This window comes from Nanorana parkeri, unplaced genomic scaffold, assembly GCF_000935625.1.
Source record: "Nanorana parkeri isolate BGI_ZX_2015 unplaced genomic scaffold, ASM93562v1 scaffold548, whole genome shotgun sequence".
NCBI lineage: Eukaryota > Metazoa > Chordata > Amphibia > Anura > Dicroglossidae > Nanorana > Nanorana parkeri.
This window is the reverse complement of record NW_017306816.1, coordinates 939,564-955,074: the sequence shown is the minus strand read 5'-3', so window position 1 is coordinate 955,074 and position 15,511 is coordinate 939,564. Positions and strand designations below refer to the sequence as shown.

The 15,511-nt window shown below is 45.6% G+C and overlaps 2 protein-coding genes across 2 annotated transcripts in view; one reads left to right on the top strand and one right to left on the bottom strand.

The window, feature by feature from the left end:
- Positions 1–1,504, bottom strand: part of GNG5 (G protein subunit gamma 5) — a 6,480-nt gene extending 4,976 nt beyond the window's left edge. The window contains exon 1 of the mRNA XM_018561864.1: positions 1,331–1,504. Within this exon, the coding sequence (XP_018417366.1) occupies positions 1,331–1,411 (81 nt within the window). The 5' untranslated portion in view covers positions 1,412–1,504. The remainder of the gene's footprint in view (positions 1–1,330) is intronic.
- Positions 1,505–5,610: 4,106 nt separating this feature from the next.
- The window catches only part of SPATA1 (spermatogenesis associated 1), a 15,960-nt gene continuing 6,059 nt past the window's right edge, over positions 5,611–15,511 (top strand). Inside the window, exons 1-6 of the mRNA XM_018561852.1 lie at positions 5,611–5,799; positions 7,787–7,893; positions 9,551–9,668; positions 12,613–12,666; positions 13,460–13,784; positions 15,300–15,444. Coding sequence (XP_018417354.1) covers positions 5,743–5,799; positions 7,787–7,893; positions 9,551–9,668; positions 12,613–12,666; positions 13,460–13,784; positions 15,300–15,444 — 806 coding nt within the window. The 5' untranslated portion in view covers positions 5,611–5,742. The remainder of the gene's footprint in view (positions 5,800–7,786; positions 7,894–9,550; positions 9,669–12,612; positions 12,667–13,459; positions 13,785–15,299; positions 15,445–15,511) is intronic.

The following is a 15,511-nucleotide window of genomic DNA, read 5'->3' as shown; positions in this document are numbered from 1 at the left end:
GAGGGGGGGGGGGGGGGTAGACCCACCACAAGGGTTAATAAAACCGTTAACCGAAATTCTGCTTTACATTAACTGACGCATTCAGACACTGCTAAAAACCACACTTGTTGATCCTGCCAGAAATCTTGTGAGCCGATCACTTCCTCAGCTTTCTGTTATCAGATGGCACAGCTCCCAGCATTCTCTCTTTGTGGACTACATCACACCTCACATTTTGTTATGAAGCCAAGGAGAGGGAGTTGTTTTGTGGTCCTAACACACTCTGCTGCTCCACAGCTATAGTACAGTGAGTGAGCTTTGTCATCATAGGAACGGGAAGTGTGTCACTGGCAGGATCCCCAAATTGGAATAAAAAATGAAAGCATGTCACTTGCAAGAAAAAGTACACAGGGGCAGAATTGCACTTGTGGCCCCGTAGACATCAATGGGGGAATGGGGGCCCCTAAAAGGGCAATCCTCTTAGGTGCAAAAATGCACTATCATCCGGTCTCCTCCTACTAATGACCTCAGACCTGTGAAGTAAACGGAGGATTCCAGAGTCCATGTTGGATGTGGAGACTTTCGTCCTCCTGGTTAGGGCCCGGGAAGAAATCTGGGGGCCGGTGTACCCAGACAGGGAGACTCAGAACACCAAATGGCACAAGACACAATGACAGAGCCCTGGGACCAGGAACATACAGCAACCCCACACCCGGTATATACCTGGAGGGCCCCAGTGATGCAGAAATCTGGGGGCCGGTGTACCCCAGATGGGGAGATTCAGTTCAAATGGTACAATGACAGAGCCCTGGACCAGAACATACAGCCACCCCAACCACCGGTATATGCATCCTGCCATATCTGGTGGGCCCCTGGGATGCTGGACGTTTGTATCCCAGAATGCCACAGGTGACATCACTGGGGAAGAGTCCAGGATGGGGGAGGGGCCCTAGAAAACAACAAAAACTATTAAAAACGGAGTAATTGTGTGAGGAGGAAATATGAGGTGTACACCAGGCCAGAAGGTGGTGTGCTTTAAGCCCTCCAGACTAATTTAATCACTTTTGGGTAGACAAGGCCTTAAAAAGGGACAGTGCATCCACAAGTGAGGTATTATATATAAACGCAGGGCGGAGGACCGGACATCCTGTCCATGTATGCATTTCCCTCCTGTAGGGGACTGCTGTAAACTGCCCCCCATGGGGTAATAACACATCTTCCCCCCCCCCCAATAATAAGCACACCGGAAGCTTACACACGAAGAGCGAAGAAGCCGCCGCCCCTCCCCCCCACACAGGGAAGTTTGGGGTCCCGTCTGTACCCGGCTCTAGTCGCCCCCCTCCGTCCTCACCTTCACCCTATTGATGCTGGCCTCCAGCCGCAGCTGCTGCACCATCTTCCTCATGGCCGACACGTTCACTGTCCCCGACATGCTGCCGCCTGACAAACTTTTCCAGCCAACTTTTCCGACGTGCCTTAGACTTCTCCGGAGCGGACACTGAGCATGCGCTAATAAGGGCGGAGGAAGGGGGGTGCGCGCGACCGGCCTGGGATCACCCGCTGGAGGGGAGGGGCGCGCGCACGCTCTGGGGCTCGCAGGTTCCTGGGCGGCGGGAGCGCGCAGCGGAGACAGGAAGGGCGGGGTTGTTGTTGTCGCTCCTTTTCCTAAGGCTTTTTTTTGGGTCTGGCAGTGGTATCCAGAGTAACAGGAGTGCCAAAGTGCAGCAAAGTGACCCCTTCACATAGACATACACAAATACATTCTGATTGTAATTAAAGAGGACCTGTCACTTGTGAACTAACCCCACACAGCTTCCTACAATTGTAATTAAAGAGAACCTGTCACTTGTGGACTAACCCAACACAGCTTTCTACTAGGGTTGCCACCTTTTCTTCAAGCGAAACCCAAACACTCCAGCGACGCACTGACATTTTTTTGGGGAGAATGAGTTATGGCTTATTCCTTTGATAATAGCGCCACCCATTCATATGTAAGTATAACAGTTGAGACTATTTTCAGTTGGGGGCTAGTCGCCCCTATCTTAAATTTGGTTGCCCCCGTCTGCCTGACATCATGTGTCCGGGTTTCTGCTGCCATGAAACCCGGATACAACATTCAAAACCCGGACTGTCCGGGTCAATCCTGGACAGGTGGCAACCCTACTTCCTACACTTGTAATTAAAGAGAACCTGTCACTTGTCTACTAACCCCACACAACTTCCTACAATTGTAATTAAAGAGCACCTGTCACTTGTCTACTAACCCCACAGAGATTCCTATACATTTACTGCAATTAAAGAGGACCTGTGATACTAACCCCACAGAGATTCCTATACATTTACTGCAATTAAAGAGGACCTGTGATACTAACCCCACAGAGATTCCTATACATTTACTGCAATTAAAGAGGACCTGTGATACTAACCCCACAGAGATTCCTATACATTTACTGCAATTAAAGAGGACCTGTGATACTAACCCCACAGAGATTCCTATACATTTACTGCAATTAAAGAGGACCTGTGATACTAACCCCACAGAGATTCCTATACATTTATTGCCATTAAAAAGGACCTGTCACTTGTATACTAATCCCACGGAGATTCCTATACATTTACTGCAATTAAAGAGGACCTGTGATAATAATCCCACAGAAATTCCTATACATTTATTGCCATTAAAGAGGACCTGTCACTTGTATACTAACCCCACAGAGATTCCTATACATTTATTGCCATTAAAGAGGACCTGTCACTTGTATACTAACCCCACAGAGATTCCTATACATTTATTGCCATTAAAAAGGACCTGTCACTTGTATACTAATCCCACGGAGATTCCCATACATTTATTACCATTAAAGAGGACCTGTCACTTGTATACTAATCCCACGGAGATTCCTATACATTTATTACCATTAAAGAGGACCTGTCACTTGTATACTAATCCCACGGAGATTCCTATACATTTATTACCATTAAAGAGGACCTGTCACTTGTATATTAACCCTACACAGCATCCTACAATTGTAATTAAAGAGGACCTGTCACTTGTATACTAACTCTACACAGCTTCTTACATTCCTGTTGTAAGTAGAAAGACCTGTCACTTCCCTTACACATTTCAATATGTACTCCCTGTGTCCCCACTCTCACAGAGCCTGCCTTCTAAATTACAACTCAGCATCTGAACAATGTAACATCATCATTGCTTGCTAGAAGCAATGCATGATGGGTTATGTTGTGTTTTTGTAACAAACACTTGTGTCGTTTTTCTTTGCAGGTGGAGTGTTCCTTTAAGTCCATGAAATGGCCCCCAGTGGTCTGGCAGGTCCAGGATGGGATTACACGCCTGTCAGGAGCCTCTGAGAAGAATATGTTCTCAAATTCCCTCGGCGGACCATTAATTTTTCAGGATAGCGAGCGGCTAATCAGCTCTTCAGTTGTAGGGGAACAAAAGGCAGAGCTTCTGTTATCTTATAAGATGTGATGAACACGTTGTAACATGTCACACAGTGAAATGTACACATCCGAGGCACCATTTCTGTGCTTATATACACAATACAAACCTGACGACATGTTCGAAGTGTTCCGGATCATAAATCAGGAGGAAGAGGTAGAAGATACAATATAACACACCTTGGGGGATTCATAAAAACCCATAGCAACCAATCAGCTTCTATCTTCAGTTTAGCTTTGAAAATGAAAGATAGAAGCTGATTGGTTGACATGGGCAACTGCTCCAGATTCTGTCTTCTAAACTTTTGATAAAATTGCCTCTATGAGGGGAATTCATAAACACTGGAGCAGACAGAATCAAGAGCAGTTGCCTTCGGCAACTAATCAGCTTCCCACTTTCATTCACATCAAAGCTTAACTGAACAAACTGAAAAGAGAAGCTGATTGGTTGCCATAGGCAACTGCTCCAGATTCTGTCCGCTCTAGTTTTTTAGGAATTCCCCCCAAAGAGGCAAATTTGTGACTGCAGTTCATGCCTTGCTGTGCTGTAATGGGTCCTAAAGCTCCCATCTCCAGCAGCACAATGCTCATCTTTTCTTCACCAAATACTCAAAACCAGATCGGAGAGAAGAAAAATGAAGATAAATAAGGCCAATGCCATTTTAAAGTGGGCGCTGGTTGCTTAGCCAATGTCAGAAATACAGCATCCTTAGTTGCTAGCACTAAAACAACCAATCATGTTGTGCAGCTTACAGCATCATAGCAACTAAGGACCCTGTGCTGCTGACAGCATCATAGCAACCAAGGATGCTGTGCTGCCTGCAACACCATAGCAACCAAAAACACTGTGCTGCTGTCAGCATCCTAGTAACCAAGAATACTGTGCTGCTGGCAACATCCTAGCAACCAAGGATGCTGTGCTGCTCACAGCATCATAGCAACCTATAGTGTTGTGCTGTTGACAGCATCCTAGTAACCAAAGATGTTGTGCAGCCAACATAATCATAGCAACTAAGGATGCTGTACGGACCAGGGGCTAAACATGCATCAAGGACAGAATGTCCGTGGTATGGACACTCTGGCCTCAGTGCTGCTCCCCGCCTTCTACAGGCATCGACATTTGTCGCATGGAGGCGTGACACACTTCTAACAGCACTCCAAATCAGCTTTCTTGTTAGTGTTGATTGCTCAGTGTTTGTCCAGTCACATTAGTTTCTGTACAGAGGAGCTTACACTCTAATGCAGAATGGCACCGGCTGTAGGGGGACTACAAATCCCAGCAATACATTATACAGCAATGCAGAACACTATGGGAATTGGACTCTGCACTTAGTAATGCACTGGACTCTGGACTTAGTAACACACTGGACTCAGGACTTAGTAGCGCACTGGACTCTGGACTTAGAAACGCACTGGACTAAGGACCTACCTGAGGCCCTGCAGAGCCCATCTGGGCCCCGCAGAGCTCACCTGAGACCCCACACAGCCCACCTGAGAGTGACCCTACAGAGCACACCATAGATCCTGCACAGCCCATCTGAGACTCTCTATGGTGGGCTCTGCACGGTCTCTGGTAGGCTGGTCACGCAGCTCCTTTTACCTGCTGGGCCCCGGCCTCCTCTACCGCCGCTGCCGGACCGGCACTGCTGGGGCCTAGCCTCCTCTGCCACCAGAGCAGCGCTGCTGGGACCAGGCCTCCTCTGCCACCAGAGCAGTAGTGCTGGGGCCCGGCCTCTTCCGCCAGCGGGCCGGCGCTGCTGGGGCCCAGCCACCTCCACCTCCTCCCCTGTCAGTGGGCCCTCCCCCCCAGCCTTGGAACTACCTGCGGTGCGGCGTCCCCAGGGCCCCCCAGGTTGCCCCGGCCCATTACATGGGCATCGGCCGTACCCCCCTGGTGGCTACCCTGCATCTACCTCTCCAACACACTTTCTGCAGGAATGTTCTGTGAATCGGAGAACCTTCTATTAACAAATCCCTGATTAGGAAATTGCAGCTACCCGGTAACTGGACAAAGCAGTTTCTTGACTACGGACTCAGCTAATTTGTAACACACACAACAAAACAAAGCTTGTCTGTGATGCAATGGGGCTGTAGTCCCATCCTGGACAATGCTTGTGTATTTAGGGTGTGTCATCCAAGTGCCTATGTTCAACTGAATGGAACGTGCACTGTACACTGAAAGCTTTCCATGCTGCATAACCGACTGGAACCGCTTTCCCTCAGACCCTGGGATCAAAAATATCTATCGATACGTTAACCGATTTCCACCGGGATGCAAAGAGCCGCTCGGAGATTTCCTTCACCATGGACAGCTACCAAGTTCAAACTCCTATGAGTCAGACCAGGCCATCTACGGCAGGGGTGAGCGCCAACACCTTTCATCTGCTAAACCAGGGGTAGGCAACCTCGGCCCCTCAGCTGTTGTGGAACTACAAATCCCATGAGGCATTGCAGAACTCTTGACAGCCACGAGCCTGACACCCAGAGGCATGACGGGATCTGTAGTTTCCCCACAGCTGGAGTGCCAAGGTGGCCTGCCCTTGTGCTAAACCTTTCATTGACAGTGTTGATGTGCTTCCCTGTTTATGTTTGTTGTCAGGTGGGAGCTTCCAGATTCACATAGAACTTAAATTAGATCTAAACCCTAAGGCCCCATTCACACAGGAATCGGCCGGCACGTACAGCTCCGTGCTGCGTGCATGGCAGTATAGGGCAGCTCCCGGGAAGGACAGGTGCTGCGTGTGATTAGTATGCAGCCCCTGGCCTTCTCTATGGGACTACGCGGTCATAGGCCCCCCCCCTACGCTCACCTCAAGTGCACATCCATGTGGGTGCGTGTTTCCTGGATCCATCCTGTCAGCGTACAAGTACGCTCACCTGCACCCGCACGAACGTGCACTTGAGGTGAGCGCAGGGGGGCGTATGGCCGCGTAGTCCCATAGAGAAGGACAGGGGCTGCACAAGCAGCACCTGTCCTTCCCGGGAGCTGCCTGATACGGCCGTGCACGCGGCACGGGGCTGTACGTGCCGGTTGATTCCTGTGTGAATGGGGCCTTAATCTGGCTGTACGCTGTTAGAATGTCTAACCGTGAGTGGCCCCGCCGGCTCGAGAAACTACACTTAGAAAAATGGAAGGAGCTGAAAAGAGCGTCAAATTGTTGGTTGGAAAGGGACTGCAGTCAATCAGCTGTGGTCACTGTTCGGGTATTCAGCTGCGGGAGTGCTGGGTTAAGGGGACAGTATGGATATGGCCAATACATTTCAGGGGCTCATACAAATACTCCCTTCATCCGGGGCTTACTAGAGGAAAACCTGAAATTCGTTGGATATTTCCATGCTGTCCCTTCAACCCTACATTGAACAAAGATGTTCCTGGAATATTAAATGGAGAATTAAGTAGCCAGCAGGGGAGATATCTTCAATTACACTGCTGGGTAGATGAGTGGTTCTCTTTAATTCAGCCTGCTTGACTGGATGACATGTAGTTTGTGTGTCATAAACAATTGCATCTGGTCCCTTCCTGTCTGTATGCACATACTCTATATTAATGCTCTGGGCTGGCTTCCTGATTGAGACAATGGTGTTCCATGCTTGGGCAATGTCAGCATGGCCACTTGTAGTCTCCATCAAGAACCCCTGAGACAGGGTGACATTGCAGCATAACAGTTGTCATCCTACAACAGGAAGTGCTTAAACAAAAACCTATATGGCAGGACCACCAGTGATTTTGGTAATTAAAAATTGAATATTTACAACCCCCACCCCCATTTAAATTAACGCGGGTGTCCTCTTTTGGGGAGGGGAGGGAGGGGTTATGGGAACCTTTCTTCCACACTCCAACCTCTCTTTTTAAACTCTTTCACTGTCTACTACTGAAGATGCTTTTGTTGTTGTCCCTGTCAGAGTTTTTTTTTCACTTCCTGTCTTAGTGGCACAAGAGGACGTGAAGGGTAATCACCCATACAGGGACACATATATCAGGAAAAACCTTAACAGAGGTTCTTATCCTTCCACATTCCAAATACTTTATGTTAAAAATAAAATACATTTAATTTTAATATGTTCAAACAATAACTCAAAAAACTTTCACGGAGGATGGTGTATGCCAGTGGATGGATTAAGATTGCCCCCTCATCACTGAAAGCCAATCACACTTCAGTTAAACTGGCTCTGTGCCAATTAAAATTCGGTAGACAACTGACTGAGTCTAATTATCATCTCATAGCCAAACTCCGGGCAGATATGAAATATGCAAATGAATGCAGCTCGGTATTTATTAATCAATCATTAAATGCACTTCTTTTCTGAACCACGGTGGCCCTAATGTGCCAATGTTCCTCAATTCCAGCTGATTGAGCTCCATGCCTATCTTGTGCCAGAAGAACTCTGGAACCCCAAGCTGAATAAAGTATCCATAGATGTGATCTGGAGATTCGTTTCACTTGGATTCATAAGGTGAGAACAATGCTGAGCTACTTAGTAAACTCTGCCGAACTTTCCTGTCTCTGTCGCCTCATCGCTGAGGAATGAACAACATGCTAAGTACAGAATCCCAAAATAACACATCGGAAATGTTTGTTATTTATCAATATTTCTTTGACAGGATCTGTGAATGGAGAAACTACAAGTCCCATCACTTATCACGGCAGAGGGTCTTGTTGTTTCAATGATATACAAGTGTAGTGATGTCCTCACACTTGTAGTCCATTCTTCACACTTCCTCCCGTCCATGTTGCTGCATGTCCGTTCCTCGGTATGCACATGGACAGGAGGAAGAGTTTGCAGGAGCCAGAGCATTGCACCCGCCATCTACTGATCGTGATCGCAATGCTTTACTGGCACCAATGCAAAAAAATAATGAATGCACTTTTTTTTCTCTTATGACGATGTGTGCGTGTATTATTTTTCTGCTTAATCCTCCTGTCCCATCGCACTCCTGACCGGACGAAAAACCCAAATCCAACTGGGTGGGTGCGGTGGTGACAACGGATGCCTCCGTGAAATGTAGATAGATGAAAGTAGTCACTCGCACTCCATGATATTAACTAGGGATGTCCCAATTCCACTTTTTCAGGCCCAAGTACAAGTACATCCCCTCATGTACCTGCCGATACCAATTACCGATAATTTTTCTTAAAGGGACAGGTGACTTTAAATGATCCATAGTACAACTACATGTTATGTACTATGGATCATGGTTTAACCTATTCATGTTATATTGTAAATCTATTGTTTATTCAGTGCATTCTATATGTAGTATATAGTACATGTACATATAGAGTGCCTGCAACAATACATTTACAATGATCCTCTGCTAACATGAATGGGTTAAATGATCCATAGTACAGGGCTACATACAGATCATTTAATCCATTCATGTTATTATGTATTGTCTGCACTGTATTAGCAGTATGTACTGTATATGTTCAATACAGCCGACCTGTGACAGCTTCAGTGTCCCACATCGGCTCTAATTATGGGGATGAGTGTATTTCACTCACCCCATAATTCTCCTTTTACAGACAAAAAGGGGGTGAATAAGAGAAGCTCATTGTTTTGGACTACATACTCATTAAGTTCTGTAGTATACAATATATTTATTTCCAATGTTTATCTATCACAGAGCATTGGCAAAACATCACAAAGTACATAGATCCATTCACAACAGTCCCCCTTCCCCAGTTGGGTACACAGTCTAATGTCCCCATCCCATACAGACAGTTGGGGCAAATTGGCGACGAGGCAATTTATCAAACTGGAACATCCAAAAGAAACCCAGACAATTTGGGTAAGACATACACACTCCATGCAGCACACACACAGCTACTATTCAAGTGCGCCACTATAGTAATTTGATCGATTTATGGAGCTTTTGATCATTTTTTACGGTCAACCGTGGTGGAATTTCATTGATCATTTCTGATTGATTGAACCAATATCTTCCAGTTGTAATACATATTGATTGAATGATCATTTTAATAGCTCTGTCTGATAGATCATCTTCTCAATCCATCCGCGTGTTGCATTGTTCGATATTTGAATCGATGATGAATTGCTTATACCTGCACTGATATCATGTATGGTCACCTCAAAGTAACTGCATCTTTTTCAGGGTACCGCCTGATATGAGGCTGCGGACACTGCGAGAGAATCTGGCCGAGCTCCTGGGGGAAGATGTTGTAACAGACAAATTTGTGTTCTTAAAATGCGTTGGAAGCAGTCTTGCTCTTGTAAGTTTTTGGGTTTTCTATCACATTTTAAGTCCAAGTGACAGTGGTCACCAGAACAGAGAAAGAGGGTCAATCTCCCCAGTGAAGAGACAGACAGCTATAAACAGGGGTACAGCTATATGACAGGGGTTCAAACTAGGGCTGTGGAAATTAAAGATTAATTTCTCGATGAATCGTTAAACTTTTTGATCGATTAAAATTATTTTGATTGCTAATGAAAACACTCACCTCTCCGCCTGCTTCCGGGAGTCCCGTCGGCGATCCAGTGACGTCGCGGACATCGACGTCACCGGACTCCTCCCCCCTTCCCTAAGTGGCTCCGTCGGCTAACGAGGGGAAGGGGGGGGGAGTCCAGTGACGTCGATGCCCATGACTTCACCGGACTCCTCCCCCTTCGTTAGCCGACGGAGCCACTTGTGCCGGTGAGTTTGCCCAAGAAACTTTCTGCACGAGTGCCAGCCAAGGCATTGGCCTGTACACATACAGCACAGCAATAAAGTAATAAAATGAACTAGGATCACACTAATCCAGCACGTTATTATTCTGAGTTGCCCCACTCAAGCGGCGGCCATATTGAGTGGGGCACGTGAGATTAATAACGTGCTGGATTAGTGGGATCCTAGTTCATTTTATTACTTCATTGCTGTGCTGTATGTGTATAGGCCAATGTAGTTGGATCTGTATGTGCGTTATAATTAATCGAAAATAATCGATTTTAAAAAATTTCGATTAATCGAACACGAAAATTTTAATCATTACCAGCCCTAGTTCAAACACTTCCATACACCATCCTAAATTCAAAGCAGGCCTAGCATCAGATATAATTTTCATGATAAATACATTCTAAATAATGAATAAGTGTAATGCTTCCAGGTGTTTGTGACAGGTCTGGCTTGATCTACCATTGTCATTGACAGATAAGTGGAAGTCAGGTAATAAAGCAAAAAGAGGTGTAAAGTGTTATTTTCTAACAATTCCTTGCAACGATTATTTATTCAGGTTGAAAGCAATAGTTTGCATTGTATCTTAGTTTTCTGGTTTCTATAACTGTCAGAGCTGTGCCCGGAGGCGGCCTTGAACCTGGCAACGTGATTTCATTGTTGAGTGGCCAAATATTTGCTCAGCTTCCCGGTGATGTGCTTTCACAACTCTCTCAGCCATTTCACAGCTTTCCTTTCTGCTCCTTTCATTACCGAAGGCATTGTGTAGGGTCCTTCTCTATTCCTGATAGTCCTAAATAGGGGCACCTGTAGTCCTCTGGTAGAGTTTCCTCTCCTTTGTCCAATGGAAAGATGACTTGCTCCCTATAGCACCTAGTCCTGTTCCTTTATGTTCTGATGATGTTAGCAGCTGCCATATATGCAATGGGTATCCTATAGGCAGGGCTGGGTGCTGCTACAACCCCCCCCCACACACACACACGGTGCCCTCCCTGTCCCTGTCAAACTGCAAAAGCCAGTGGCAGCTGGCACCCTCCCAATGAGCAGAGGAGTGGAACTGAGAGACAACTTTTTCTCTCAGGGCCGCTCCTCTACTCAACAGGAGGGATTTTAATAGCCAGTCTGCCATTGGCTATTTCAAATTAAAATAGCCAATAGCAGTCTGGCTATTGCTGCCTGCTACTTAGACCCACCTGTCACCTGCGGAAGCTAGCCCACAGAATGAAGCCGCGCAGGGGGAGGGATTAGCGGTTGCGCTGAGGGAGGGGAGCTGGGGGGTGCAAGTAGCTGGTCTTGCCTAGGGCGCAAAATAGTCTAGCACCGGCCCTGCCTATAGGCTAAACTTAAAGTGGACCTGAACTCAAGCAGTGAAGATTTGCTATCTTATAGGGAACATTTAGGGATGTTGATTGTACCTTTTGCCTGGAATTCCACCTGAAAAATGTTGGTTCACTTTTAGTGCTTTGAGACTCATAGTTGTATATCTGCTGTGTGAGATTATCTACGGCGCTGTTGCTTCTGACTGCTAGGCTCGTCAGGTTTGAAGTCAGATTTGGTGATGCCATTAGGCCCCATGCACACATACAGTGACGACATTCTTTTCGCACCAGACCAATGCCAGTCACCGCTAGGGCATATAGAAAACAAATGGTTTTATGTGCCCCGTTCTCACCACAATGCAGGTGTGATGTGCGGTACAGTGGACTACAGTCATCACATTTTTGCTGCAGGGTGCTGGATGCCACTGGAGATCATCTCACCGCACTGCTGCCACACAGAGTCATGAATTGAGTATGCTTTGTACACTATCAAAGTTGAAAAAGAAACAAAAAATGGAAACAATCACTTACATGTAACAATGCAAGGCACCGCAGCTCACCACTGCCTCCCAGCAGACACTAAGCTGAATGGTAAAATGCCACATTCTACCGTGCAGCTAATGTGAACTGGTCCGTACTGTTGTGCTCACCGTTCTTCTTGCTGGAGAGGAAGCTGTACCTGAGGACCTATAGTCAAGAATCTCTGATTTCTGTACCTTGGCTCTCTGACATGAGGAAGCAAATCCCTGCTCTTCTTACAAGATGGCGACCTCCATACAAAGACAGCACAGAACAAAACATGATAAGTTAGTAATGGGAAATAGGTCAGCTACAGGCAATAATCATGATTAGTTTTTTGCACTCCTCTTGCCATATTGGGGTTCAGCTTCCACAGTTCTGATCCGCTTTAAATGCTATTTAGTAGTGTCAAGAAGGTCTGTTTTCCTGAGCTGAATGGGTCTATTGGGTGAAGTGCTTAGAAGCCATGGCAGAATTGGCCTGAGGCTCCTGAAATGCAGGAACATACAGGAACATACTTAGGCTGGACAGGCCTGGCTGTAGAGAAGACATTGTCCCACCAATAGCCTAATCGAATGATAGATCAACACTATGAGGGCTTATGTGAATAACAAGTTTCCAAACATTTTACACATCGTTATAATTCCACCTAATATCCCTTTTCAGGTAAAGGCAAGGCAAGAACCAGAGCTGAAACTGAAAGCTTTTGCTCCACCTTATGTAAGTATTGTCTATTGCAGACATTTTTGCCTGTGCCACCAATTTTTGCAGCGTTTTGCATTCTTTTTTTAGGAAATACAACATTATATATTATGTCTTTTGAGCTGTAGATGGCGATGTAGTGCAATGCTAGTCTATGCTAGTCTGTATGTTCATGCTTATCTATGATAATATAGAAAATTCTCTCTGCGTGCTGTATAATGCTGTATTCTGATGTATTGTTCTTCTAAGCAAGTAAAACCAGCAGCATGTCAGCATTCCTGAAGATCTCAGTGCTTCTTCTAAACACATAACCAACACACATCAGCCCCTGCCCTCAAGGAGCTTACCATCTAAGGTCCCTATCTCAAATGCATACATTGACATTCTAGGGCCAATTTAGACAGGAGCCAGTTAACCTACCAGCATGCTTTTGGAGTTTTGGATGTAAATGGAGCACCTGGCGGAAACTCACACAAGCACAAGGAGAACATGCAAACTCCATGCAGATAGTGTCCTGGCCGGGATTCTTCTGCAGAGCAAAAGTGCTTCATTTAATCTACTGTGCTTAGTGGTTAGCACAGTTTGCAGCCATAGGTTCTCTGTCTTTAAAACCCAACTACAAGCATTTTTGTATTGTCACACAGGATGTAACTAGAGTCTCTACAGTGGGGCCACAGAAGACAAAAATGAATTTGCTACGACCTGATGACTTAATGTACTGGAATTTGTTGCATGTGACGACGGTATTAGCATTGAATTGTCACAATGCTTTTCTGAATTTGGTGTAAGAATTTATTTTTTATTTTTACAGGCACGTGAACCGGAGTTATATCTTCTTCCTGGAGCCAGTAATGAAGACAGCACATACGGGTCAACTGTCACCCCAGATCAGCACCATTACCACACCGAATACACTGGATCTGATCACTCTGTGACCACTGTTACTGCCCCCACGTGGGACAAGCCAGCACTGCAGCCAGCTGAGAACACTGTAACATCACCGCCACCACCCCAAGAAGATCATGTCAGAAGGAGCTACATATGGAATAGGAAGGGTCGGGAGATTGTGCCCATCTCCAATCAAATGCAATACAATGTTCAAATTGATAACAGCATATTGCCTCCAATCGACTTAGGTATTTCATTCACTGCACATCATTGGACACCAACAAGTTTGATGAAACTGGCAGCTAAAAGTGCACATTCAAGTTAGACCCCCACCCAAACATATTACATTCTTTTAAGTGGAAGGCAACGATTGTCTCGGCTGGCTATAAAACAAGACTAACCGTTGTGCACTTCGGTCCCTACATCTGTAGCTATATATTGCAATCAGGTTCAAGCTTGCCTAAAACTGCCTAAAAGTTCTTTTAATAGTATCCTTTTTTTATAGTTATGTTTGAACTCGATGGACCTGTGTCTTTTTTCAACATGACTAACTCTGTAACTATAGTTTTACAAAAGAGAAAAGGGCCATAAAATGATATAAATATAAACTCTGGTTGTTAGTAAAAACATATATGCTACCTTATTGGTTCTGTTATGGGAGTGGACTGGGCTTTAGGGGCAGGTGGGTGTTCACCTCCTGGGCCAGTAATAATAGGACATATTGGGCTGGTGGCCCCCAGATTGGATATTGCAGCATTCAGACTTTGATCAAAGTGAGACTTGCAGTCAGTGAGACATGCTGAGCATTATATAGGTTCCTCTTCCCCATTCAGACCTGTGATCACAGCATTTGCCAGAGGGAAGTTTTCCAACCCTAACTTCCTTTGTTGCTCTGAGATGCAATATTAATGAATGCCGAGATCTGAAAAGGAAGCTGATGTTGGAAAATGTGAAAAGGTGTGTCACAATAAACCATGTCCTTCAGGACCAACCGACTTCTACCATGACCACCAATTAATGTGGCACAGTGGCACACTTTACGTGGTAGACTTTCTTTAGCCTACAGAAATCGGTCCGTACCTGAAAGAGCTTGTGGGCTGTTTTCCTCCCAGGCCAAGGATTCACAGTCCTCATCTGCCCTGCTAACTAGTCCACATTTTTTCTGTTGGAATGTTCCAAAACAGTTAATCCACCAATTACTGATTTACTATCCATACCGGTTAAGGTATATAGCCATTGTAACTGTAGGTAAACTTTCCCACATTTGTAGTTGTGTTTTATACATTTATGTAAGTTTTTGCTTCTGCTTCTTACAGTTGTAAGATTTTGTAATTGATCCGGTTTGCCATATTATCCTTTTGTCCACAATGACCATGAAGTTATTAGTAACAGATACCTATAGGTAAGGGAAAGTGTGAGTGTTGCCCTTAGCCTAGGCTGGGCCAAGGTGTAGGCAGAACAGGCGGCCACCTTGGGTGCTTTGGCAGCAGGGGAGAATACAAGGGCAAGACCTGCAACCTAGGCTGCAGAAATAATTCACAGCACATGGTAGGGGGGCATACCTTGGCCTTTTCACCTCGGGTGTTAAAGGACCTTGTCCCAGCATTGCCCTTAGCAGCCCATTAGATGCTTATTTTTATTTTCTAGCCTTGTCAAAAAGTGATTGCTATGGGCAACATCTGTTATTTTCTTTTGTCTTGTTTTTACACCAGACTCACATTATTCTTTTACTCTATTCATTATAATACAATTCTGTTTAACAGGAAAAATCTCCAATGCTCCCAATAAAAGATCAGAAGCTGCCAACTACGATGACACCAAGAAATTGTCAGGTAGAAACACGACTGGGGATTCTGGGATTGAGCACTCCCTTCTGAGGGGGGAAACAGATCGTTCTCACCGCAAACGGTAATTGTGAAATCCAAATAGGAAGCAAATGATTATCTATCTATCTATCTATCTATCTACACAGTAT